General features: G+C 40.1%; 1 protein-coding gene across 1 annotated transcript in view; it reads left to right on the top strand.

The window, feature by feature from the left end:
• clcn6 (chloride voltage-gated channel 6) overlaps positions 1-26509 on the top strand; it is a 38265-nt gene that overhangs the window by 2152 nt on the left and 9604 nt on the right. Inside the window, exons 2-19 of the mRNA XM_062966714.1 lie at positions 5187-5246; positions 7705-7770; positions 10690-10755; positions 10910-10976; positions 11898-12004; positions 12269-12395; positions 13822-13889; positions 14206-14264; positions 15346-15478; positions 15583-15696; positions 18500-18666; positions 18764-18890; positions 18987-19116; positions 19803-19956; positions 20055-20214; positions 20356-20462; positions 21490-21676; positions 24434-24591. Coding sequence (XP_062822784.1) covers positions 5187-5246; positions 7705-7770; positions 10690-10755; positions 10910-10976; positions 11898-12004; positions 12269-12395; positions 13822-13889; positions 14206-14264; positions 15346-15478; positions 15583-15696; positions 18500-18666; positions 18764-18890; positions 18987-19116; positions 19803-19956; positions 20055-20214; positions 20356-20462; positions 21490-21676; positions 24434-24591 — 2057 coding nt within the window. The remainder of the gene's footprint in view (positions 1-5186; positions 5247-7704; positions 7771-10689; positions 10756-10909; positions 10977-11897; positions 12005-12268; positions 12396-13821; positions 13890-14205; positions 14265-15345; positions 15479-15582; positions 15697-18499; positions 18667-18763; positions 18891-18986; positions 19117-19802; positions 19957-20054; positions 20215-20355; positions 20463-21489; positions 21677-24433; positions 24592-26509) is intronic.

The following is a 26509-nucleotide window of genomic DNA, read 5'->3' as shown; positions in this document are numbered from 1 at the left end:
TTTTCCTTAATCCCACCTTATTATCCAAGATATTTGCTTATCCAAGGTTCTGCCGGCCCATTTAGCTTGGATAAGTGAGACTCTATTGTATTTTCATATAATGCTTTCCTTTTGAGTCTCTGTAATCTTCTGAGCATGCACAGCGTTGCATAGTGGTATAGTGCCATATACTAATATATACTAATACTAGCTGTGCCCGACCACGCGTTGCTGTGGCGAAGTATGGTGTTATGGGAAATAAAGTATTGAGGAATTGGTGGTAGTTAAGGTCAAGGGTAAAGGTTTTCCCCTGACATTAAGTCCAGTCATCTCTGACTCTGGGGGTTGGGGCTCATCTCCATTTCTAAGCCGAAGAGCCGACGTTGTCCATAGACTCCTCCAAGGTCATGTGGGATGACTACATGGAGCGGCGTTACCTTCCCGCCGGAGCAGTACCTATTGATGCACTCACATTTCCATGTTTTCGAACTTCTGGGTTGGCAGAAGCTGGGGCTAACAGTGGGGGCTCTCTCCGCTCCCCCAATTCAAACCTGTGGCCTTTCGGTCCAGAAGTTCAGCAGCTCAGCGCTTTAACACGCTGCGCTATCAGGGGATATTATTTCCTAAAGGTTGTGAATATACAATATTTCTGATTGGTTTTTTTTGTTTGTTGGAGGCAAGTATGAATGCTGCAATTAGGAAAAATGATTAGGATGTAATGGCCTTGCAGCTTTAAAGCCTGGCTGTTTCCTCCCTGAGTGAATTTTTTGTTGGGAGGTGTTAGCTGGCCCTGATTGTTTCCTGTCTGGAATTCCCTTGTTTTCAGAGTGGTGTTGTTTGCAATATTTTATGTGCTTCTACTGTCTGTGGCCCTGAGAAAACAGAGGATTTTCCAGACTTTGATGATGGGAATACTTTGTTGGGAGGTGTTAGCTGGCCCTGATTCTTTCCTGTTTGGAATTCCCTTGTTTTCAGAGTGATGTTGTTTGCGATATTTTATGTGCTTCTACTGTCTGTGGCCCTGAGAAAACAGGATTTGCCAGACTTTGATGATGGGAATACTTTGTTGGGAGGTGTTAGCTGGCCCTGATTGTTTCCTGTCTGGAATTCCCTTGTTTTCAGAGTGGTGTTGTTTGCGATATTTTATGTGTTTCTACTGTCTGTGGCCCTGAGAAAACAGGATTTGCCAGACTTTGCTGATGGGAATACTTTGTTGGGAGGTGTTAGCTGGCCCTGATTGTTTCCTGTGTGGAATTCCCCTGTTTATTTACTGTCCTGGTTTTAGAGATTATATTGTTCTGCATTATTCTATCCCAGTAATTATTTCATATTAAAGAAGAATCTCACTTATCCAACATTCGCTTATACAATGTTCTGGATTATCCAACGCAGTCTGCCTTTTCATAATCAATGTTTTTGTAGTCAGTGTTTTAAATTCATTGTGATATTTTAGTGGTAAATTTGTAAATACAGTACAGTAGAGTCTCACTTATCCAACATAAACGGGCCGGCAGAACGTTGGATAAGCGAATATGTTGGATAATGAGGAATTAAGGATAACCCTATTAAACATCAAATTAAGTTATGATTTTACAAATTAAGCACCAAAACATCATGTTAGACAACAAATTTGTCAGAAAAAGTAGTTCAGTACACAGTAATGCTATATAGTAATTACTGTATTTATGAATTTAGCACCAAAATATCACGATATATTGAAAGCATTGACTACAAAAATGCGTTGGGTAATCCAGAACGTTGGATAAGCGAGTGTTGGATAAGTGAGACTCTACTGTAAATACTACATAGCATTACTGCGCATGGAACTACTTTTTCTGTCAAATGTGTTGTATAATATGATGTTTTGGTGCTTAATTTGTATAACGATTACCTAATTTGATGTTTAATTGGCTTTTCCTGAATCCCTTCTTATTATCCAACATATTCACTTATCCTGCCGGCCTGTTTACGTTGGATAAGTGAGACTCTACTGTATATTTCTAATCTTATATTATCTGCTCAGAACTGGATTATATGAGGCCCCTTCTTCACAGCTGTATAAAATGCACACTGAAGTGGATTATATGGCAGTGTGGAGTCAAGATAATCCAGTGCAAAGCAGATAATATAAGATTATAAATGGGTAATATAGCTGTGTGGAAGGGCCTTGAGTCTACACTGCCATATAATCCAGTGCAAATTAGATAATCTGTGGAAGAAGTCTAAGTGAGGCCTAAATCGGCCTGTCCCCTAACTGAAACCTGGCTGTCCCTTGGTTGCTAGGCAACCAAGTGGGCAGAGATTAGCCCTCTAAACTGGCAGCAATTGGATAAAAAAAAATTATTGCTCTCCCTCTAATTAGGACTTTATTTTTCTTTTCTTTTTGTTGTATCAACCTTGAGGCGTGGATGATGGGTTGTGTTGTCAAATTTTGAGGTTGAGGGGGCTGTACTTTTGTTGTTTTGTGAATTGCCGTGATGCCATCACTCTTTTATATATATAGACTAGCTGTGCCCGGCCACGCGTTGCTGTGGCGAAGAATGGTGGTATGGGAAATAAAGTATTGAGGAATTGGTGGTAGTTAAGGTAAAGGGTAAACGTTTTCCCCTGACATTAAGTCCAGTCGTGTCTGATTCTGGGGGTTGGTGCTCATCTCCATTTCTAAGCCGAAGAGTCTGTAGACTCCTCCAAGGTCATGTGGGATGACTGCATGGAGCGGCGTTACCTTCCCACCGGAGCAGTACCTATTGATGCACTCACATTTACATGTTTTTGAACTTCTGGGTTGGCAGAAGCTGGGGCTAACAGTGGGGGCTCTGTCAGTTCCCCCAATTCAAACCTGTGGCCTTTCGGTCCAGAAGTTCAGCAGCTCAGTGCTTTAACATGCTGTGCCATCAGGGGACATTATTTCCTAAAGGTTGTGAATATACAATATTTCTGATTGTTGTTTTTTTTTTTGTCTGTTGGAGGCAAGTATGAATGCTGCAATTAGGAAAAATGATTGGGATGTAATGGCCTTGCAGATTTAAAGCCTAGCTGTTTCCTCCCTGAGTGATTTTTTTGTTGGGAGGTGTTAGCTGGCCCTGATTGTTTCCTGTCTGGAATTACCTTGTTTTCAGAGTGGTGTTGTTTGCGATATTTTATATGCTTCTACTGTCTGTGGCCCTGAGAAAACAGAGGATTGGCCAGACTTTGATGATGGGAATCCTTTGTTGGGAGGTGTTAGCTGGCCCTGATTGTTTTCTGTGTGGAATTCCCCTATTTTCAGAGTGTTGTTCTTTATTTAGTGTTCTGATTTTAGAGATTGTATTGTTCTGTTTTATTATACCACATTAATTTTTATATATTCTGATTTTAGTGTTTTTGAATACTTGGAGCCAGATTGTATTCATTTTCACGGTTGACCGCAACACAATAATAATAATAATAATAATAATAATAATAATAATAATAATAATAGTAAGGATAGTAATGATAGTAATAATAATGACTTTGGTAATACATAGTGCTTCACTGCCTTCTCAGCTTCCTTTCTAGAAGAATCCTTTCTTGGGAGGTGTTAGCTGGCCCTGATTGTTTCCTTTGTGGAATTTCCAATTTCCTTGCTTTATTTACTTTCTTTATTTCTGTCCTGGTTTTAGAGATTATATTGTTCTGCATTATTCTATCCTAGAAATTATTTCATATCAAAGTAGAATCTCACTTATCCAACATTCGCTTATACAATGTTCTGGATTATCCAACACAGTCTGCCTTTTCATAATCAATGTTTTTGTAGTCAGTGTTTCAAATTCATTGTGATATTTTACTGGTAAATTTGTAAATACAGTACAGTAGAGTCTCACTTATCCAACATAAGTGGGCTGGCAAAATGTTGGATAACCGAATATGTTGGATAATAAGGAGGCGTTAAGGAAAAGCCTATTAAATATCAAATTAGGTTATGATTTTACAAATGAAACACCAAAACATCATGTTAGACAACAAATTTGGCAGAAAAAGTAGTTCAATACACAGTAATGCTATGTAGTAATTACTGTATTTATGAATTTAGCACCAAAATATCACAATGCATTTAAAACATTGACTACAAAAATGCATTGGATAATCCAGAACATTGGATAAGCGAGTGTTGGATAAGTGAGACTCTACTGTAATTACTACCTAGCATTACTGCACATGGAACTACTTTTTCTGTCAAATTTGTTGTATAATATGATGTTTTGGTGCTTAATTTGTATAACGATTACCTAATTTGATGTTTAATCAGCTTTTCCTGAATCCCTTCTTATTATCCAATATATTTACTTATCCTGCCGGCCTGTTTATGTTGGATAAGTGAGAGTCTACTGTATATTGATCATCTTATATTATCTGCTTAGAACTGGATTACATGAGGCCCCTTCTTCACAGTTGTATAAAATGCACACTGAAGTGGATTATATGGCAGTGTGGAGTCAAGATAATCCAGTGCAAAGCAGATAATATAAGATTATAAATGGGTTATATAGCTGTGTGGAAGGACCTTGAGTCTACATTGCCATATAATCCAGTGCAAATTAGATAATCTGTGGAAGAAGACTAAGTGAGGCCTAAATTTGCCTGTCCCCTAACTGAAACCTGGCTGTCCCTTGGTTGCTAGGCAACGAAGTGGGCAGAGATTAGCCCTCTAAACTGGCAGCAATTGGATAAAAAAAATTATTGCTCTCCCTCTAATTAGGACTTTATTTTTCTTTTCTTTTTGTTGTATCAACCTTGAGGCGTGGATGATGGGTTGTGTTGTCAAATTTCGAGGTTGGGGGGCCTGTAGTTTTGTTGTTTTGTCCACTGCCCTGATGCCATCACTCTTTTATATATATAGATTATGCTATGCTAATAATATAATATGTTGTATATACATATATCAATAATAATATTATAATGTAATATAATATATTTATAATAATATATTTTCATTATAATCTCCAGATGCTTTCCTTTGGATCTTTATCATCCTCTGAGTATGCACAGAGTTCCTTTTGAAGTCTAAACCTCTGACCATGCAGAGTTGCTTTTCCCCCCTTTGGTCCCTGTTATCTTCTGAGCATGCACAGAGTTCCTTTCTCTTTCCAGTCATTGCAGTTTTTAGAGCATATTCATTATAATCTTCAGATGTTTTCCTTTGGGTCTCTATAATCTTAATTCATCTTTCCTCCCCCCTTTTCCAGACCATCCTTGGAGAAACAGAAGAAGAGGAGGGCGAGATCCTGCCCCGCAAGGACTATGAGGTGAGGAACTGTAAGGAAACTGAGGCCTCTGAGCATGTACAGAGATGCCTTCCATTGGGATCCCTGTCATCGTGTCAGCCTTTCTTGTTGGAATTGCACTAAGCTGAGCATCATATGGTGGCATGTATTTCACTGTCAAGTGTAAACATGATGAATAATAATAATGATAATAATAAATGCATTGTTAATAATAATACTAGTAATAATAATAATTTTATTTTACCCACCTCTTCTTGTGGCTCAAGGCAGGTTAAAAACACCTAATCATCATAAACATTATATTAGTATTATTAATTATATATGTATTACATAATAAAACCAATAATGATACTGTAATTGTATTTCTAACCTGCCTCTTCTTGTGGCTCAAGGCATGTTAGAAACACATCATCACCATAAATATTATATTAGTATTATTAACTATGTGTGTTTGTATAGTTAATAATACCAATAATAAATACATTTCTTACCTGCCTCTTCTTGTGGCTCAAGGTGGGTTATAAACACATCATAAACATTAATAATAAAAATAATACTATTAATAATTTAGTTTTTGCCTTCCTCTTCTCATGACATAATCATCATAAACATTATATATATTGTATATATAATAATTGTATTTCTTACCTGCCTCTTCTCGTGGTTCAAAGTGGGTTAGAAATACAGAATAATAATAATAGTAATAATCATTATTACGAGGAGAAACGGATTAAAATAAAATTATTATTAATAATAATAATATTTATGATGATTATGTGTTTTTAACCTGCCTTGAGTCATGAGAAGGGGGGCAAGAACTAAAATTATTATTATTATCTATATATATAAAATAAAAGTGAAATCGGAGTATGTATCAGCGTTTTGATTGGCCTGGCGGAATATGTGCTCGCGTTTTGATTGGCCGCCACTATCCCAGGCCACTGAGACCAACAGGAATGACGGATCTGCACCAAACTTGGCACACTTCATCCCCACGATGCACTTTATGGCCTGCTGCCATTTGGGGGAGGATGGACCACAGATGATGGGATTTGCAGTACTTTCAAACACTTTCACTCCCACAGACTACTGCAATGCCCACCAATGATAGAAATGGACCAAACTTGGCACACAGAACTCCTGTCGACCCCTTTACATCCTGATGTATATTGGGGCAGGATGGACCAAGGATGATGGAATTTGCAGTACCTTCCCTCACTTCTTGAGACCACAGCAACTGCCACAAATCACACAACTGAACCAAACCAGGCACACAGATCCCAAATGACCCACTTCACATGCTGCAGCAGTTTGACGGAGGGTGGACCAAGGATTATGGGATTTGCAGTACCTTCATCCAATTCACCTCGCACAAACCACTGTGATGCCCATGAATGACAAAACTGTATCAAACTTGACACACAGGTGCAGGGTAGCCCACTTTACATCCTGGTGCAGTTTGGGGGAGGAGGGACCGTGGATGAGGGACTTACAATATCTTCAGTCACTTCCTGGGACTACTGTGACCCCCACCAATGACTGATCAAGACCAAACTTGGCACATAGAGCCACCATGGCCCACTCTACATCTTGGTGAGATTTGAAAGAGCTTGGACCTTGGATGATGGGACTTGCAGTATATTTATTCACTTCCTGAGACCACTGTCACCCCCATCAATGTCTCATCAAGACCAAACTTCAAACAGAGAACACCCAGGACTCACTCTACACCCAGGTGCAGTTTGGAGGATGATGGACCATGGACGATGGGACTTCCAATACCTTCACTCACTTCCTGAGAGCACCGCGACCCACACAAATGACTGATCAAGACCAAACATGGTACATGGATCCCTCATGACCTATTCTACATACTGGCTCTGTTTGGAGGGGGATGGACACTGGACGATGGGACTTGCATATGGGAGTTGGAGCTCACCCGCACCCACTGAACCCAGCTGACATTGGATATAGGCTACACTTGGAACACAGGCAAACAATGCCTTTCTCAAATGACCCGGGCATCGCCGGGTCTCCAAGCTAGTTATTAATCATCATCATCATCATCATTAATTATTATTAGTATTAATATTATTAATAATAATAATTTTAGTTCTTGCCCCCCCCCTTCTCATGACTCAAGGCAGGTTAAAAACGCATAATCATCATAAATATTTTTATTATTATTAATAATAATAATTTTATTTTTTATCCGTTTCTCCTCGTGACTCCATGCGGGTTACAACATAGCTAAGAAGACATAATTGCTATGTAAAATACACATTAAAATATATTTCTGCAAAATACATTAAAAGACGCAGAACAAAAGATTTAAATATAGGGAACAGAAGAAATATATGAAATACACAGATTGAAACGTATTTCTACAAAATACATCTGTTAAAAGACTAAAAGATTCAAATCTGTCATGATGATGATGATAACTCCATTGTTCCTTGCCTTTCCTCTTTTTTCCCAGAGTTTGGATTACGACCGTTGCATCAACGAACCCTACCTGGAAGTCTTGGAAGGCCTGGACAGCAAGGTGAGAATGAATGAGAGTCTCGGCACTATAAGAGGGTTTTGCGAGACCAGTCACTCTCCTTGCAATGGTGTAGTAACAGTGAGGCCAGACCATATTTTTGTTCTTTGGGACCTTTGGTGCTCCACGGACCACAGCTTGGGAACCACTGGGACAGATAGACAGACAGACAGATAGGTAGATAGATACCGTATATACTCGAGTATAAGCCGACCCAAATATAAGCTGAGGCACCTAATTTTACCATAAAAAAACGGGGAAAGCATTGACTCCAGTATAAGCCGAGGGTGGTAAATTTCAGAAATAAAAATAGATACCAATAAAATTACATTAATTGAGGCATCAGTAGGTTACATGTTTTTGAATATTTACACAAAGCTCTAATTTAAGATAAGATTGTCCAACTCTGATTAAATCATTATTCTCACCTTCTTCAATGTAAATGTGCTTATGTCTCCTTTTAATAATAATAATAGAGTAAAATAATACATGTAATAATAATAATCACAAATACAGGAAAATAATACATGTAATAATAAATAGAGTAAAATAATAAATGCAACAACAACAATAATAAGATCAGAGTGAAATAATAAATGTATTATTAATAATAACAAAAATAGAGTAAAACAAATGTACGAGTAGCAATAATAATAGAGAAAAATAATAAATGTAATAATACCAATAATAATAGAGAAAAATAATAAATGTACCATATATTCTCGAGTATAAGGTGACCCAAATATAAGCCAACCAGGACCCTCACCCGAGTATAAGCCGTGGGGGGTTTTTCAGTCTTAAAAAAGGGGCTGAAAAACTAGGCTTATACTCAAGTATATACAGTCAATAAATAGGTAGATAGAGAAAAATAGATTAGATAGGATATCTAATGGGTAAAGAGAAATAGACAGGTATAGGGTAGATTGATTGACTGTTAGAATAAGTACCATATATACTCGAGTATAAGCTGACCCTAATATAAGCCAAGGCCACAAAAAACTGGGGAAACTTATTCACTCGAGTATAACCCGAGAGTGGAAAATGCAGCAGCTATGGGTCAATTTCAAAATGAAAATAGATCCCAATGAAATTATATTGAGGCATCAGTAGGTTAAAGGTTTTTGAATATTTACCGTATTTCAAAGAAAAACAGTAAACTTGCTCCATACGTGGAAAAGTAGGGGTAACAAAACAATATGGTATTAACAATAACTTAATAATAAAAATAATAACTTCATTTGTATCCCGCCCTATCTATCTTCCCATGGGGACTCAGGCCAGCTTCCAGCATAGTAACAGGCAAACATTCAGTGCCTTCATAAATAATGCAGAGCTAGATACAGATCTATAATTATATATACTGTACATACTCGAGTATAAACCTAGTTTTTCAGCCCTTTTTTAAGACTGAAAAAGCCCCCCTCAGCTTATACTCGGGTGAGGGTCCTGGTTGGCTTATATTTGGGTCAGTTTATACTCGAAAATATATGGTACATTTATTATTTTTCTCTATTATTGGTATTATTATACTTATTATTTTTCTCTATTATTGTTGCTACTATTACATTTCTTTTACTCTATTTTATTATTAATAATACATTTATTATTTCACTCTGTTCTTCTTATATTTATTATTTTACTCTATTTATTACTACATGTATTATTTTACTCTATTATTATTAAAAGGATACATAAGCACATTTACCTTGAAGATGAGAATAATGATTTAATCAAAGTTGGACAAAATTAAATTAGAGCTTTATGTAAATATTCAAAAACATTTAACCTACTGATGCCTCAATTAATGTGATTTTATTGGTATCTCGGCTTATACTGGAGTCAATGTTTTCCCAGTTTTTTGTGGTAAAATTAGGTGCCTCGGCTTATATTCGGGTCGGCTTATACTCGAGTATATACGGTACTAATTTCACATATGTGAAACGTTTCCAAATCCGAGAGGTATATGTGCATTTTCCTCTTACAATATTTGTAAGCCCTATATGTTTATACCTATCTAGAAATTTCTGTGTGTGTGTGTGTGTGTGCTTTTCCCCTGCAATATTTACAAGCCCTATATATCTATATTCATATATATCTACCTAGACATCTCTCTGTATATAGATAATTATATCTGTATAGGATTTCCAAAGACTTGCAAACATGTGAGGTGAAAATTCATATATAAAGTAATGTATACACGTAGATAGATGCAAACATAAAGGTACATAGGGATTGCAAAGGCTTGCAGGGGGAAAGGCCTATGTATCTGTAGCAGAGATTAACAAATATTTCAGGGGAAAAATGCTTCTGTAAGATTAATGGATATATATAGAAATTCTTCTTCCTGTCTTGCAAAAGCTTCTTTCCCTTTTCAAAACATTCCCTTGTTTAAGAGCGAGGGAGGCTTTGGAAAAGAAAACACACTGATAAGGGAGGGGAAGATGAGAGATAAATATGTCATATATTGCAAGCAAAGGGGTCCGGCTTGACCTTGACCCGATTATAAGCCGAGGGAGGCTTTTTCAGCTCATAAAAAGGGCTGAAAAACTCAGCTTATCTTCGAGTATATACGGTATATTATTTGTTGTTTGGGCTTTGGCCCCATGTAAGCCACCCCAAGTCCCCTTGGGGAGATGGTGGCGGAGTATAACTAAAGTTATTATTATTATTATTATTATTATTATTATTATTATTATTATTATTATTATATGAATGTATACTGTAGTTGTTTTTCTTGATCTGTTTATCCTATTATGCTTACATTATTGACGTATTCTGATTGTTTTTGATGTGATTTCAATGTGTTGTAAGCCGCTTTGAGGGAGAAAAGCAAGATATAAATAAAGAATTATTATTATTTATTATAAGCACTATCAAAGCCCCCTCGATGGTTAGCCATCCACGTTTCTCCTTCCCTTGCAGAAAGGTCGGCGCTATGAAGCAGTTAAGTGGACGGTGGTGTTTGCCATTGGGGTCTGCACTGGGCTGGTAAGGAGTCATCTTCGCCTCCGTTCTTGGGATAACTGATCGGTACTCGGTGTCTTTTGCCTCGGTCAAGGGGGAACATCCCTTGCTGCAAGTCAATGCCAATCTCTGAGGGGTTTCTCGCAACTTCCTCCTCCCCCCCCCCATTCTTTCCCAGGTGGGTCTCTTTGTGGACTTCTTCGTGCGACTCTTCACCCACATCAAGTTCCACGTTGTGCAAAAATGTATCCTTTCTGCCTGGTTTTGGGGGGGCTTTCGGGGCCGGAGAAGGCCTTTTGGCCATCCGTCATAGAGCTCTGCTTAGAAGAGATATCTATTCCAACCCAGAATCTTCAACCAGCAGCAGAGTCTAGATCAAGGGTCCCCAAACTAAGGCCCTCCAAGGTCCTTTACCTGGCCCCTGTCCTAAACCTTAGACTTAGGGTTGACCTAAGTCTACCTGGTCTTCGGAGGTCTCTTTGCTTACTTATGGCCTTATGAGACCATCTAGATGGCCTTTGAAGGGTCCCTTAGCTATGGTTTTATGAGATTGTCTAGATGGCCTTTGAGGGTCCCTTTCCTTATCTATGGTCTTCTGATGGCCTGATGAGATCATTTAGATGGCCTTTAAGGGTCCCTTTCCTTACCTGTGGTTTTATGAGACCACCTAGATGGCCTTTGGAGGTCTCTTTGCTTAGCTACGGGCTTATGAGACCATCTAGATGGCTTTTGGAAGTCACTTTCCTTACCTATGGTCCTATGAGACCGTCTTAGATGGCCTTTGAGGGTCCCTTTCCTTATCTGTGGTCTTCTGGTGGCCTTATGAGACTATCTAGATGGCCTTTGGAGGTCTCTTTACTTACCTATGGTCTTATGAGATCGTCTAGATTGGGGTCCCCAAACTAAGGCCCATGGGTCAGATGCGGCACTCCAAGGTCACTTACCTGGCCTCTGTCCTAAACTTTAGACGTAGGGTTGACCTAAGTCTGAAATGACTTGAAGGCACACAACAACAACAATCTTAATTTTGGACTATTTCATCCTAGTCCGGCCCCCCAACAGTCTGAGGGACTGTGAATGGGCCCTCCACTTTAAAAGTTTGAAGGCCAGTGGTCTATCGATTTCTTAAGTTGAACATGTTTTTCCTTGACGCTCGTCCCTTGCAGCGGTGGAGGAGTGCAGCCAACGCGGCTGCCTGGCCGTGTCCCTCTTGGAGCTGCTCAGCTTCAACCTCACCTTCATCTTCCTCTCCAGCCTCCTCGTCTTGATCCAGGTAACGCAGGACAAGGAATACATATACAGAATACAGATACAGATCTATAGATATAAACATATAGATATACATAGATAATATATTAATTTATTTATTAGTGACATTTATATCCCACCCTTCTCATCCCTGAAGAGGGGGCGGGGCCTACCCTTCTGACTGGCAGCCAGTGGGAGAACGGCTCTTCCTTTTTTATATATAGAGATATATAGAAAGAGATAGAGCTTGCTTTACTCCCCAAGATGACCCTCTTTTCTGTGTCTGCAGCCAGAGGCGGCCGGCTCCGGGATCCCCGAAATCAAGTGCTACTTGAACGGCGTGAAGGTCCCGGGGATCGTGCGCCTGCGGACCCTGCTCTGCAAGGCCTTGGGGGTGCTCTTCAGCGTGGCCGGAGGTGAGGGCGTCTGTACTGCAAGAGGGGTGCGGTTTGGCACCCCTTTGAACTTGGATAGTTATGCCAAGCGCCGTGGTTTGGCCCTGCCCAGGCACTGGCACTCTTCGGCAGAGAAGGCGCACATTATTTATATGTGTTTTTGTGTATATATTCGAAGACCATATGTTTTTACATTCGTTGTACCCCTTCTCAAGACATCAAGAGAGGCGGGTTATAAATTATAAATAATAATAATGATGATAATAATAATTTATTTTTCTGTCCCGCCACCATCTCCCCGAAGGGACTCAGGGCAGATAACATGGGGCCAAGCCCAAAACAAAAACAAAATATAACAAGTTAAAACCAATATCTGTAACTAAAAAACAATGATACAACAATCAAATAAAATAAGCAGTAAACATACATACACAACATACAGTAAAAAACAGTGACCATACAAAATGAGGTAATGATACAAACAAATAAAATGTATTATTGACCAGGTCTTTAATAATATTAAAAATATAGTAATAATAACTGTAATCATCATAAACATGTATTACTGACGAGGTCTGTAATAATAATAATAATAATAATAATAATATCAATAATAGTAGCAGTAGTAATAGTAGTAGTAATAATAATAACAATAATCATAATAAAAATGACATGTATTACTGACAAGATCAGTAATAATAACAATAATAATGTAATAATAATAGCTGTACCCCTTCTCAAGCCATCAGGAGAGGCGGGTAATAAATCATCAATAAAATGTATTATTGACCAGGTCTTTAATAATAATATACTCATAATAACAGTAATAGTAAATAATAATAATAGTAGTAGTAGTAGTAATAATAATTAATAATAAATCCAGCCTATATATCCCATTTGCTGTGTCATACTATATCTTTGTGTCAATAATAATAAATAACATGTATTACTAAGCAGTTCTGTAATAATAATGATAATAATATAGTAATAGTAGTAGTAGTAGTAGTAATAAATACTATTCATTATTGACCAAGTTTGTAATAATAATTATTATAATTGACCAAATCTGTAATAAGTCTGTAATAGTATTATTATTATTACTACAACAGACTTGATCAGTAATACATTTTATTGTTTTTATTGCTGTTACTACTATTACTATTATTACTACTAATAATGAAATTCATTATTGACTAGGGTTGTAACAACAATAATAATAATAATAATAATAATTGATCAGGTCTGTAATAGTAATAAAAATAATAATTAAAAAATCATTATTGATCAGGTCTGCAATGATAATAACAATAAATAATAATAATAATAATAATAATAATAATAATAATAATAATAATAATAGAAGATGTGGTCAAATGACAACTTTCAGGATTCCCATTGGTGTAAAACTGGATTAATATTGACACTATAAATGCACCTGTCTTTCCAGGTCTCTTTGTGGGGAAAGAAGGACCCATGATCCACAGCGGGGCCATTGTTGGGGCCGGCCTTCCTCAGGTGAGTAAGAGAAAAAGGAACTTCCACTCGTTCTTTGTCTTTCGGTTACACTTTGGGGCTGTTTACACTGTGAAACAAATGCAGTTTAGACCCACAGTGAATTCCCAAAATTCATTGTTGTCTGTTGTGTCTGGGGCTGCTGGGAGTTGTAGTCCAGCATCATCTGGGCAATGTTTTCTTTGTCCATAAATATGCAAATCTGGTCAATAAAAATGTGTTGTGTGTAACGTACTACATCTTCCTGCAATTTCTGGGAAGGTTGTATCTAGCTGTTTATCCTCTTCTCTCTCTCTCTCTCTTTCTTTGTCTTCTCCAGTTCCAAAGTATTTCTTTAAGAAAGATCCGGTTCAACTTCCCCTATTTCCGCAGCGACAGGTATGCAAACCACTATGAATAATAATAATAATAATAATACCCCTATTTCCGCAGCAGTCTGAAGGGCCTTTGGAAGGCCCTTCCAACTCTAATTGAATAATAATAATAATAATAATAATAATAATAATAATAATAATAATAAATGATAAGAATTGATAATATAATAATAATTCTATCTTACTGCCTACCAGATAGAAGGGAGTTGGAATGGATGGCCTTTAGGGGTCCCTTCCAACTCAATAATAATAGTCATCATAATAATAGATAATAGATAATAAATGATAATAGTGGATGATATAATAGTATTTCTATTTTCCTGCCTAGTAGATAGAAGAGGTTGGACTGGATGGCCTTTGGGGGGTCCCTTCCTACTCAGTAATAGTAATAATAATAATAATAAAAAATTATTATTGGGCTGTGGCGCAGGCTGGTGAGCAAACCAGCTGCCAGCTGCAACAAATCACTCTGACCAAGTGTCATGAGTTTGAGGCCAGCTCGGAGCCTGTGTTTGTCTTGTCTTTGTTCTATGTTAAGGCATTGAATGTTTGCCTAATATGTGTAATGTGATCCGCCCTGAGTCCCCTTCGGGGTGAGAAGGGCTGAATATAAATACTGTAAATAAATAAATGATAATAATAAATCATAATAATGGATAATATAATAATATTTCTATTTTCCTGCCTGGCAGATAGAAGGGAGTTGGAATAGATGGCATTTGGGGGTCATCCATTCCAATTCCCTTCTATCTGCCATTTATCAATAATAATAATAAATGATAATAATGGATAATATAATAGTATTTCTATCTTCCTGCTTGGTGGATAGAAGGGGTTTGGACTGGATGACCTTTGGGGAACCCTTCCAACTCCAGCTAAATAATAATAATAATAATAATAATAATAATAATAATAATAATAATAGATAATAATGGAGTATTTCTATCTTCCTGCCTGGCGGATAGGAGGCGGTTAGACTGGATGACCTCTGGGGGACCCTTCCAATTCTAGTTGAATAATAATAATATAATAATCATAATTGATGATAATGGGTAATAGAGTAGTAATCTGGCTTTGCTTTGAAGGGACAAAAGGGACTTTGTCTCGGCCGGAGCGGCGGCTGGGGTGGCGGCGGCCTTTGGGGCCCCCATTGGAGGGACACTCTTCAGCCTGGAAGAAGGCTCTTCCTTCTGGAACCAAGGCCTCACCTGGAAAGTGGTAAGGCTCCCAAGCAGGACACAGGATTTCTCTCTCTCTTCCTCTTCTCCTCCTCCTCCTCCTCCTCTTTCTTTTGACTTTCTCTTTCTTTCCCTTCTTCGCAGCTCTTCTGCTCCATGGCGGCCACCTTCACGCTGAACTTCTTCCGCTCCGGGATCCGCTTCGGAAGTTGGGGCTCCTTCGAGTTGCCGGGGCTGCTCAACTTCGGAGAGTTCAAGGTGTGCAGCGCAAAGGGAATAAGACCTTCGGCAAGGTTCCTGTCTTCGCTAGAGGCTGGTTTGGATGACCTTAAGGGCTCCCACCCCCTTCTGTGATTCACTCAAAAGGCAGATAATGGATAATATTACAATAGTAATTCTATCTTCCTGCCTGGATGGATGGGGTTGGACTGGATGGCCTTTGGGGGTCCCATCCAACCCTAGTTGAATAATAGTAATAATAATAGTAATAATGGATAATAATATACCATAATAGTAATTCTACCTTCCTATCTGGCAGATAGAAGGGGGTTGGACTGGATGGTCTTTGGGGGACCCTTTCCAACTCTAGTTGAATAATAATAACAATGGATAATCTATATATATAAAAGGATAAAGTTGCGGGCGCAGTGACTATAACAACAAAACTAAACATCCCAGAAATACGAAATTTGGCAACACAATGCAAAAGGCTTGCCTCCAGGTTACAACAACACAACCACACCACAAAACCACAATCCAGACCCACAACACTCACAACAACGCATCATGCGATAACACAACTAAACGCCCCAGAAATACAAAACTTGGCAACACAATGCAAAAGCCTTGCCTCCCAGTTGTAACAACACAACCACACCACAAAACCACACAGGACCCACAAAACTCACAACAACGCATCGTGACTATAACAACACAACTAAACGCCCCAGAAATACGAAACTTGGCAACACAACGCAAAAGCCTTCCCTCCAGGTTGTAACAACACAACGACACCACAAAACCACAATCCGGACCCATAAAACTCACAACAATGCATCGTGACTATAACAACACAACTAAACGTCCCAAAAATACGGAACTTGGCACACAACTAAACGCCCCAGAAATACAAAATTTGACAACACAACGCAAAAGCCTTGCCTCCCAGTTGTCAGAACACAACCACAACACAAAACCACAATCCGGACCCACAAAACTCACAACAACGCATCATGACTATAACAACACAACTAAACGCCCCAGAAATACAAAACTTGGCAAAACAATGCAAAAGCCTTGCCTCCCGGTTGTAACAACACAACCACACCACAAAACCACACCGGACCCACAAAACTCACAACAACGCATCATGACTATAACAACACAACTAAACGCCCCAGAAATACGAAACTTGGCAACACAACGCAAAAGCATTCCCTCCCGATTGTAACAACACAACCACACCACAAAACCACAATCCGGACCCACAAAACTCACAACAATGCATCGTGACTATAACAACACAACTAAACGCCCCAGAAATACAAAACTTGGCACACAACTAAACGACCCAGAAATACAAAACTTCGCAACACAACACAAAAGCCTTGCCTCTCAGTTGTAACAACACAACCACACCACAAAACCACAATCCAGACCCACAAAACTCACAACAACGCATTGTGACTATAACAAATACAACATTTGACAACACAACTCATCCACCTCCCCAATCCCTACATTCACACTTGGCCTCCAAAAAAACAATTACAATAATAACAATGACAACAACAACAACAATAAGAATCAACACCATCACAGGCAAGAAACAGCCAGGCACTGAGGCTGAGAGGCCAGTCAGTGCTAAACTGGGCCTCCAAAAAACAATACAGTAGCATCTAACTTATCCAACCTTCATAATCACAACAACAACAATAATAATAAACACCTACACAGGCAAAACAAAAAAAAGACTATTGTACCACAATAAAAATATAAACCGCACTCAGCAGAATCAGACATTACAATTAACAACAAACCAAAGACAACAGGGATCTCAAGCAATTATCAATCAACACAAAAATTGAAGAAGGTAACAGACTTCAAATACTACTACTAATGTAAGTATAAAGAAGGGTGGAGGTCACAGCATCAATACAACCTAATGTAGACTGACCAACACCACCAGACTAAGCCACAGCAACGCGTGGCCGGGCACAGCTAGTCATATTATAATAATCCTAATTTCCTGCCTGGCAGATAGAAGGGGGTTGGACTGGATGGCCTTTGGTGGACCCTTCCAACTCTAGTTGAATAATAATAATAATAATAATAATAAATGATAATAATGGATAATATAATAGTAATTCCGTCTTCCTGCTTGGTGGATAGAAGGGGGTTTGATGGGATGTTCTTTGGGGGACCCTTCCAATTCTAGTTGAATAATAATAATAAATGATAATAATGGATAATATGATAGTAATTCTATCCTCCTGCCTGGCGGATAGAAGGGGGTTAGATGGGATGTCCTTTGGGGGACTCTTCCAATTCTAGTTGAATAATAATAAATGATAATAATAAATGATAAGGATTTCTATCTTCCTGCTTGGTGGATAGAAGGGGCTTTGATGGGATTTTCTTTGGGGGACCCTTCCAATTCTAGCTGAATAATAATAATAATAATAATAATAATAATAATAATAATAATATAAATGATAATAATAAATGATAATAATAGATAATATAGTAGTATTTCTATCCTCCTGCCTGGCGGATAGAAGGGGCTTTGATGGGATGTCCTTTGGGGGACCCTTCCAATTCTAGTTGAAAGACAATAATAATATAAATGATAATAATTGATAATATAATAGTAATTCTGTCTTTCTGCCAGACAGAATGGGGTTGGACTGGATGGCATTTGGGGGTCCCATCCAACCCTAGTTGAATAATAATGGATAATAATATAATAATAATCCTAACTTCCTGCCTGGCAGATAGAAGGGGATTGGACTGGATGGCCTTTGGAGGCCCCTCTGGACTCGCTGCCTGTCTCCCCTTGCAGTGCTCGGAGTCGGACAAGAAGTGCCACCTGTGGACGGTGGTGGACCTGGGCTTCTTCATCCTGATGGGGGTCCTGGGGGGCCTCCTGGGGGCCGCCTTCAACTGCCTCAACAAGCGCCTGGCCAAGTACCGCATGCGCAACGTCCACCCCAAGCCCAAGCTGGTCCGGTGAGCCCATAGAGGCCCGGTTCTGGGAGGGGGGACCCCAAAGACTGTCTAAAACTCACCCCAGATATGTGAGACTTGTGATAATCCTTCCTTGCAGGGTCTTGGAGAGCCTCCTCGTGTGCCTGAGCACCACCCTTGTGATCTTTGTCGCCTCGATGGTTTTGGGGGAGTGCCGCCCCCTTTCGTCCGCCAATCACGGAGACAACGCCTCGTTCAGCCTGCAGGTAGCGTCCCGCTCCAATTAGGACATGACATTGATAACCCAGGAACAAAAATCGTGTTGCATCGTGTAGTTGACTGTGTGGCTTGGCGTTGCTTAGGGCTCATCGTCTGAAGAAGTGAATTCCAGCATCAAGACCTTCTTCTGCCCCAACGACACCTACAACGACATGGCCACCCTCTTCTTCAACCCCCAGGAGTCGGCCATCCTGCAGCTCTTTCACCAGGAGGGTAAGGTCGACATCTGAGGAGCCTTTAAGACAATCGACTGACCTGCTTTCATGGGGTTCGTAACAGGTCTTGCCTACCTCACAAGGTTGGTGTGCAGCCATTTTGTAGGCCTCACTGGCAGAGGCTCAGAAAAGCCAGGGGGCGGAGCAGTCAAGCATCCATTACCATATGTGCAGTCTGATTGGCTGGATGCAAATGAGAAGTTGCCTAGCAATGGGAGATGGGTGGAGCCAAAGTGACAGTTGGGGCCATGAATTCTTTTTTCAGTTACCAGTTCGGCTTTGGAATCTAGCGAGAGAGCAGTTGGTTTTTTAAAGTCAGTTAGTTAGGAGTTGGTTTTTTGAAGTTGGGTGAGTTGGGAACTGTGTTTTACAAAGGAAGCCTCTTTGAGGAAATATAGTTAGAGCCTCAGTTAGAAATAGAAACCCCTGCAATTCTGTCCATTTGAAAAATCCTCCCTCTTGTATATTGCTTTTTTTAAAAAACTCATCCTCCATAGGTTCATCACAAGCATCATTTCTCCAGAGATTTTCTTCTCTTAATCAGAAACTTCGCCATTTTCGAAGCAAAAATCTGATTATTATGTCATTGCTACTTGTTGGCTTTTGGGGGCAGAGCTTGCATAAGGGGGCGTGGCCTATTATTGAGAGGCGGGGATTTCACCTTCTCCTCTTTTCCCATTGCAGGCACCTTCAGCCCTGTCACGCTCTCCTTGTTTTTCCTCTTGTACTTCTTGCTTTCCTGCTGGACTTACGGGATTTCGGTGCCCAGCGGCCTCTTTGTCCCTTCCTTGCTTTGCGGTGCGGCCTTTGGGCGCCTGGTGGCCAACCTCCTGAAAAGGTGGGCGGGGCTACATCCTCTGGGGGCGGGACTGCACCATCTAGGGGCGGAGCTTCATCCCACCAGGTCCTAATGTTCGCATTGTTCTCCGCTGCCAGCTACATCGGTCTAGACCACATCTATTCGGGGACATTTGCGCTGATCGGAGCGGCGGCCTTCTTGGGCGGTGTGGTCCGCATGACCATCAGCTTGACCGTCATCCTGATCGAGTCCACCAATGAGATCACATACGGGCTGCCCATCATGATCACGCTGATGGTGGGTTATTATTCGTGTCGTTAGGAAACAGCACAATCATGGACATTTCAGACCGTGATAAGGATCTGCCAAGAAAACCTCACGATTGGTATGCCTTGGGGTCTCTGGATCTTGCTCCTATGCCGAATGCTTTGTTCCCAGGTGGCCAAATGGACCGGCGACTTCTTCAACAAGGGCATCTACGACATTTACATCAACCTGCGGGGAGTCCCGTTGCTGGAATGGGAAACCAAAGCTGAGATGGACAAGTACGATGTGGCGGCTTATGCTTTTACTTATTCGGATGTGATTTGGTAGCCATTCCTTGGCTCCGTTACCTTTACACCCCCAGACTTCACCAGGACGTAAAGTGGCTCATGAGGTGTCTGTGTGCCATGTTTGGCCCAGGTCCATTGTTGGTGACATAGACAAAAGACTCCTGGTGCTTCTGACTGCTCTATATGCTGACTCTTCAGTTAAAGTGAGATTAGGTAACATTGGGGCGGTCTCCAATGGAATAGCTTCAACTAGGGGTGTGAGACAGGGATGTCTGTTGGCACCGTTCAGTTTTAATTTTTATATAAATGATATCGTGGAATATTTGAATATGAAAGAATGTCATGGACCAAAGAGTATGGATAGGGAGTTAAATATTTTGATATACGCAGATGACATAGTATTGTTATCCACCACCCCAGTTGGGTTAAGGAGGTCTCTGCAAAAACTTAGCCAATACTGTACTGAAAATGCCCTCACCATAAATAAAGAAAAATCCAAAATAATGGTCTTTGGCAAGAAAACTAAGGTTTACAACTGGCTCCTTGATGGGCACAAAGTGGAACAAGTGAGGACATTTAAATACTTAGGTCTACATTATGCGGCATTTGGGGCATGGTCCCAACACCTAAAATTAAGTATTGCAAAACCTGATAATGCCGCGAAGGCAATTCATAAATTATGTAACCACAATTACCCCGGATCTTTGTATCACTTTCTGAAGGCTCTTAAGGCTAAGGTGTTCCCCATTGCTTTGTATGGAGCTGAAATATGAGGGGATCAAGACCTGACATTGGTAGAAAGATTCCAAAATGGGCTTAGGTGTGGAGAGATCATCCCTGTCAGGTGCAGTGAGAGCAGAGATGGGAGTTCCCCCAATTTCCACAGTAATCCTGAAGAGGCAGATCAATTGGTGGTACAAAATAAGATAAGGTCCATTGTTGGTGGACCTTGGAAATCATACATACAACGTTGACTTGTTATTATGTGTGCAGTATATAGACGACCTCTTCCTCGCAGGTTGCGGGCCAGCGACATCATGGAGCCCAACCTGATGTACGTCTACCCGCACACGCGCATCCAGTCCCTGGTGAGCATCCTGCGCACGACGGTGCATCACGCCTTCCCCGTGGTCACCGAGAACCGGGCCTACGAGAAGGAGTTCATGAAGTGGGACCAGCTCATCAGCAACAACATCAAGTTCAAGGTCAGCAAGCGTTCTTCCTCTTTTTCTTCTCCTTCCTCTTCTTATTTTCCTCTTCTTCTCCTTCTTCTCTATCCTCTTTGTCTGCCTGTTCTTTCCTCCTCCTTCTCCTTCTGATCCTCCTCCTCCTTCTTTCCCCTCCTTTTCTTTCTTCTTTGTCTTCCCTCCTCCTCCCTTCTCTTTTCTCTTCTCTTTCTTCTCCCTCTTCTCCTCCTCCTTCTGTTCTCTCTTCTCTTCCTTTCCCTCCTCCTCTTTTTCCTTCTCCTTCTTCGTGTTCTTTCTCCCCCTCCTCTTTCTTCTTTGTCCTCCTCCTTTTACCTCCTTCTCCTCCTTCCTATTCCCCTCCTCTTCTTCTCCCTCTTCTCTTTTTCATCTTCTCTTCCTCCTCTTCTTTTCGTTCTCTCTCTTCTGCTCCTTCACCTCTTCTTTCTTCTTCCTCCTCCTCCTTCATCTTCTTTCCCCTCTTCTCCTCCTCTTTCTTCCCCCTATTTCTCTTCCTTCTTCTTCTTGTTCTTCTCGCCCCTTTTTTCCTCCTCCTTCCTCTTCCCCTCCTCTTCTCCCTTTTCTTCTCTTTTCCCTCCTTCCTCCTCTCTTCCTCCTCCTCTTCTTTTCCTCTCTTCTGCTCCTCCTTCATCTCCTCCTCTTTCTTCTTCTTCCTCCCTCCTTCTTCTCCCTCTCCCTCTCCCTCTTCTTTCTCCTCCTTCTCTTTCCTCTTCCTCCTCCTCCTCCTTCATCTTCTTCCCCCTCTCCTCCTCCTCCTTCTTCTCCTTCCTCTTGACCTCCTCTTCCTCTCCCTCTTCTTCTCTTTTCCCTCCTTTTCCCTCTCTTCCTCCTCCTCTTCTTTTCTTCTCTATCTTCTGCTCCTCCTTCATCTCCTCTTTCTTCTTCCTCCTCCCTCCTTCTTCTCCCTCTCCCTCTTCTTCTTCTTTCTCCTCCTTCTCTTCCTTCTCTTTCCTGTTTTTCCTCCATCTTCTTCTCCGCTTCTCCTCCTCCTTCTCCTTCCTTTTCCCCTCCTCTTCTTCTCCCTCTTCTTCTCTTTTCCCCCCTTCTCCTTCCTCTCTTCCTCCTCTTTTTCTTTTCCTTCTCTCTCTTCTGCTCCTCCTTCATCTCCTCTTTCTTCTTCTTCCCCCTCCTCACTCTCGTCTTCTTCTTCCTCCTTCTCTTCCTTCTTCATCTTCTTCCCCCTCTTCTTCTTCTCCTCCTTTTCCCAATTATTCCCTTGAATGGCTGTATTGTCATTGCCCAGGAGGGAATTTTAAATATCTTGCCAAACTACACATTCCATATTGTTATTATTCTTACCCAACATTTTTCTCTTAATCAAGATCTACATCATATAAGTACTAGCAATGCCCAGCCACGCATTGCTATAGCAAAGTGTGGTAGTATGGAAAATAAAGGATTGAGGAACACAACTGGGGGGGGGGGGGGGTTGCTAGGACACGAAATGAGCAGGCTCTAAAGGGGGCGGGGCCTACCATTCTGACTGGCAGCCAGGGGGAGAATGGCCCCTCCTCTTTCTCTATAATTTGGACTTTATTTTTCTAGGGTTTTTTTTAGTTGAAAGACATATTTTAGATGACTATGTCTTTTGTGGCTAAATTTGGTGTGATTTGGTTCAGTGGTTTTGTTGTTTACTCCATAAGAAAATGCACATTACATTTTATATATATAGATTACAATATACTGTATATACTCGAATATAAGCCTAGTTTTTCAGCCCTTTTTTAGGACTAAAAAAGCCCCCCTTGGCTAATACTCGGGTGAGGATCCTAGTTGGCTTATATTTGGGTCAGCTTATACTTGAGAATATATGGTACATTCATTATTTTTCTCTATTATTATTGATATTATATTTATTATTTTACTCTATTATTGCTACATTTATTATTGTACTCTATTATTGTTGCTGCTATTACATTTATTTTACTCTATTTTTATTATTATTATTAATACATGTATTATTTCACTCTGATCTTATTATTATTATTATTATTATTATTATTATTATTACATTTATTATTCTATTCTATTCATTATTACATGTATTATTTTCCTGTATTTATTATTATTATTAGATGTATTATTTTCCTGTATTTATTATTATTTTTATTACATGTATTACAGTAGAGTCTCACTTATCCAGGCTAAATGGGCCGGCAGAAGCTTGGATAAGCGAATATCTTGGATAATAAGGAGGGATTAAGGAAAAGCCTATTAAATTAAGCACATTTACATTGAAGAAGATGAGGAGAATGATTTGATCAGAGTTGGACAGTCTTATCTTAAATTTGAGCTTGATGTAAATATTCAAAAACATTTAACCTACTGATGCCTCAATTAATGTAATTTTATTGGTATCTATTTTTATTTCTGAAATTTCCCACCCTCGGCTTATACTACAGTAAATGATTTCCAAGTTTTTTTGTGGTAAAATTAGATGCCTCGGCTTATATTTGGGTTGGGTTATATTCAAGTATATACAGTAAGTAAAAGGTAAGCATGGGATGGAGCCAGGACATAACAGAAGTGGTGTGGAATTGGTACGATTGCTCGTGTATGAATACATCCTGATACTAGTAAGGTGAACAAGGGAGTGGGATTTTTAGTTTGAGACAAAAAATTATATACATATAAGCTTCCTATAAGCAATTTTTTTCATTGCGTTGACCAATGTAAACGACATTCCCCCCTCAATGTTGTTTGCAAGTTTTGCTCAAAGGATGATGGGCCTTCCTTCCTTCCTTCCTTCCTTCCCAGAAGTCCAGCATCCTGACCAGGGCCAGCGAGCAGCGCAAGCGGAGCCAGTCCATGAAGTCCTATCCGTCCAGTGAGCTGCGCAACGTTTGCGAGGACCGTGTGGCGGCGGAGGAGCCTTCGGAGACGGAGGACATGCTGCAGCAGATGCTGGAACGGAGGTGAGCGTTGGATCCGGACGTGTCCCTTATGCATTTTATTGTCTCAAATCAAAAACACTACAGACTCTTGATCTGTAGTTTGCAGAGATTTATAGCCCAGCCAGCGTTGTCCGTAGACAACTCCAAGGTCACGTGGCCACGGGTATGACTGCATGGAGCGCCGTTACCTTCCCGCCAGAGCAGTACTTATTGATCTACTTACATTTGCATGTTTTTTAACTGCTAGGTTGACAGAAGCTGAGGCTAACAGCGGGAGCTCACTCCGCTCCTCAGATTTGAACATCAGGAAGAACTTCCTCACTGTGAGGACTGTTCGGCAGTGGAACTCTCTCCCCCAGACTGTGGTGGAGACTCCTCCTTTGGACAGAGGCTGGATGGCCATCTGTCGGGGGTGCTTTGAATGCGATTTCCTGCTTCTTGGCAGGGGGTTGGACTGGATGGCCCATGAGGTCTCTTCCAACTCTACTATTCTATGGTTCTATGAACCTGTGACCTTTTGGTCCGCAAGTTCAGCAGCTCCGAGCTTTAACACACTGCACCACCTGGGGCTCCATGTTATGTCTATTTGTGTTTAATTCTTGGTTATTTTGGGTTGTTTATTAATTTTATATTGAGATTTTTTTTGTTTTTCCGCATTGAATGTTTGCTATTTCTGCTGGAAACCAGCCTGGATCCCCTTGGGGAGAGTGTTGTTGTTGTTGTTATATGATGATGATGATGATTATTATTATTGTGACGCAAAGACAGAGTATGATCCAGCAAACGAAATCTATATGCTGGATTTCGTATCACAAAATCACAAGCTGAATACTTGCCAAGCATTTAGGACTGTGTGATGTATTTATTATTATTATTATTAAGACTGTGATGTATTATTATTATTATTATTATTATTATTATTATTAGGACTGTGTGATGTATTATTATTAGGACTGTGTGATGTATTTTTATTATTTTTAGGTCTGGGTGATGTATTATTACTATTATTATTTTTAGGACTGTGATGTATTATTATTATTATTAGGACTGTGTGATTTATTATTATTATTTGGACTGTGTGATTTATTATTTTTATTATTAGGACTGTGTGATGTAGTATTATTATTATTATTAGAACTGTGTGATGTATTATTATTATTTTTAGGTCTGTGTGATGTATAATTACTATTATTATTATTAGGACTGTGTGATTTATTATTGTTATTATTATTAGGACTGTGTGATGTATTATTATTATTACTGGGACTGTGTGATGTATTATTATTTTATTATGACACAGCAAACAAGATAGATATGCTGGATTTCATATCACAAAATCACAAGTCGAACACTTCCCAAGTGTCTAGGACTGTGTGATGTATTTTCTGATGATGCGCGCAGATCCCAGCAGGGTGGCCTTTTGCAGCTGGCAGATCGTAATTTTGTCAATGTCTATTGTTTCCAAATGCTGGCTGAGATCTTTTGGCACGGCACCCAATGTGCCCATCACCACTGGGACCACCTGCACAGGTTTCTGCCAGAGTCTTTGAAGTTCAATCTCGAGGTCCTGAGAGCGGCTGAGTTTTTCCTGTTGTTTTTCGTCAATGCGACTGTCACCTGGGATGGCAACATCAATGATCCAAACCTTTTTCTTCTCCACAACTGTGATGTCTGGTGTGTTGTGTTCCAGAACTTTGTCAGTCTGGATTCGGAAGTCCCACAGTATCTTTGCATGTTCATTTTCCAATACTTTTGCAGGTTTGTGATCCCACCAGTTCTTTGCTGCTGGGAGGTGGTACTTGAGGCATAAGTTCCAATGAATCATTTGGGCCACATAGTTGTGCCTCTGTTTGTAGTCTGTCTGTGCAATTTTCTTACAGCAGCTGAGGATATGATCAATGGTTTCGTCGGTTTCCTTGCACAGTCTGCATTTTGGGTC

Source organism: Anolis carolinensis, unplaced genomic scaffold (assembly GCF_035594765.1).
Source record: "Anolis carolinensis isolate JA03-04 unplaced genomic scaffold, rAnoCar3.1.pri scaffold_28, whole genome shotgun sequence".
Lineage (NCBI taxonomy): Eukaryota > Metazoa > Chordata > Lepidosauria > Squamata > Dactyloidae > Anolis > Anolis carolinensis.
The sequence above is the reverse complement of the archived record's forward strand: the minus strand, read 5'-3'. Positions and strand labels throughout refer to the sequence as shown.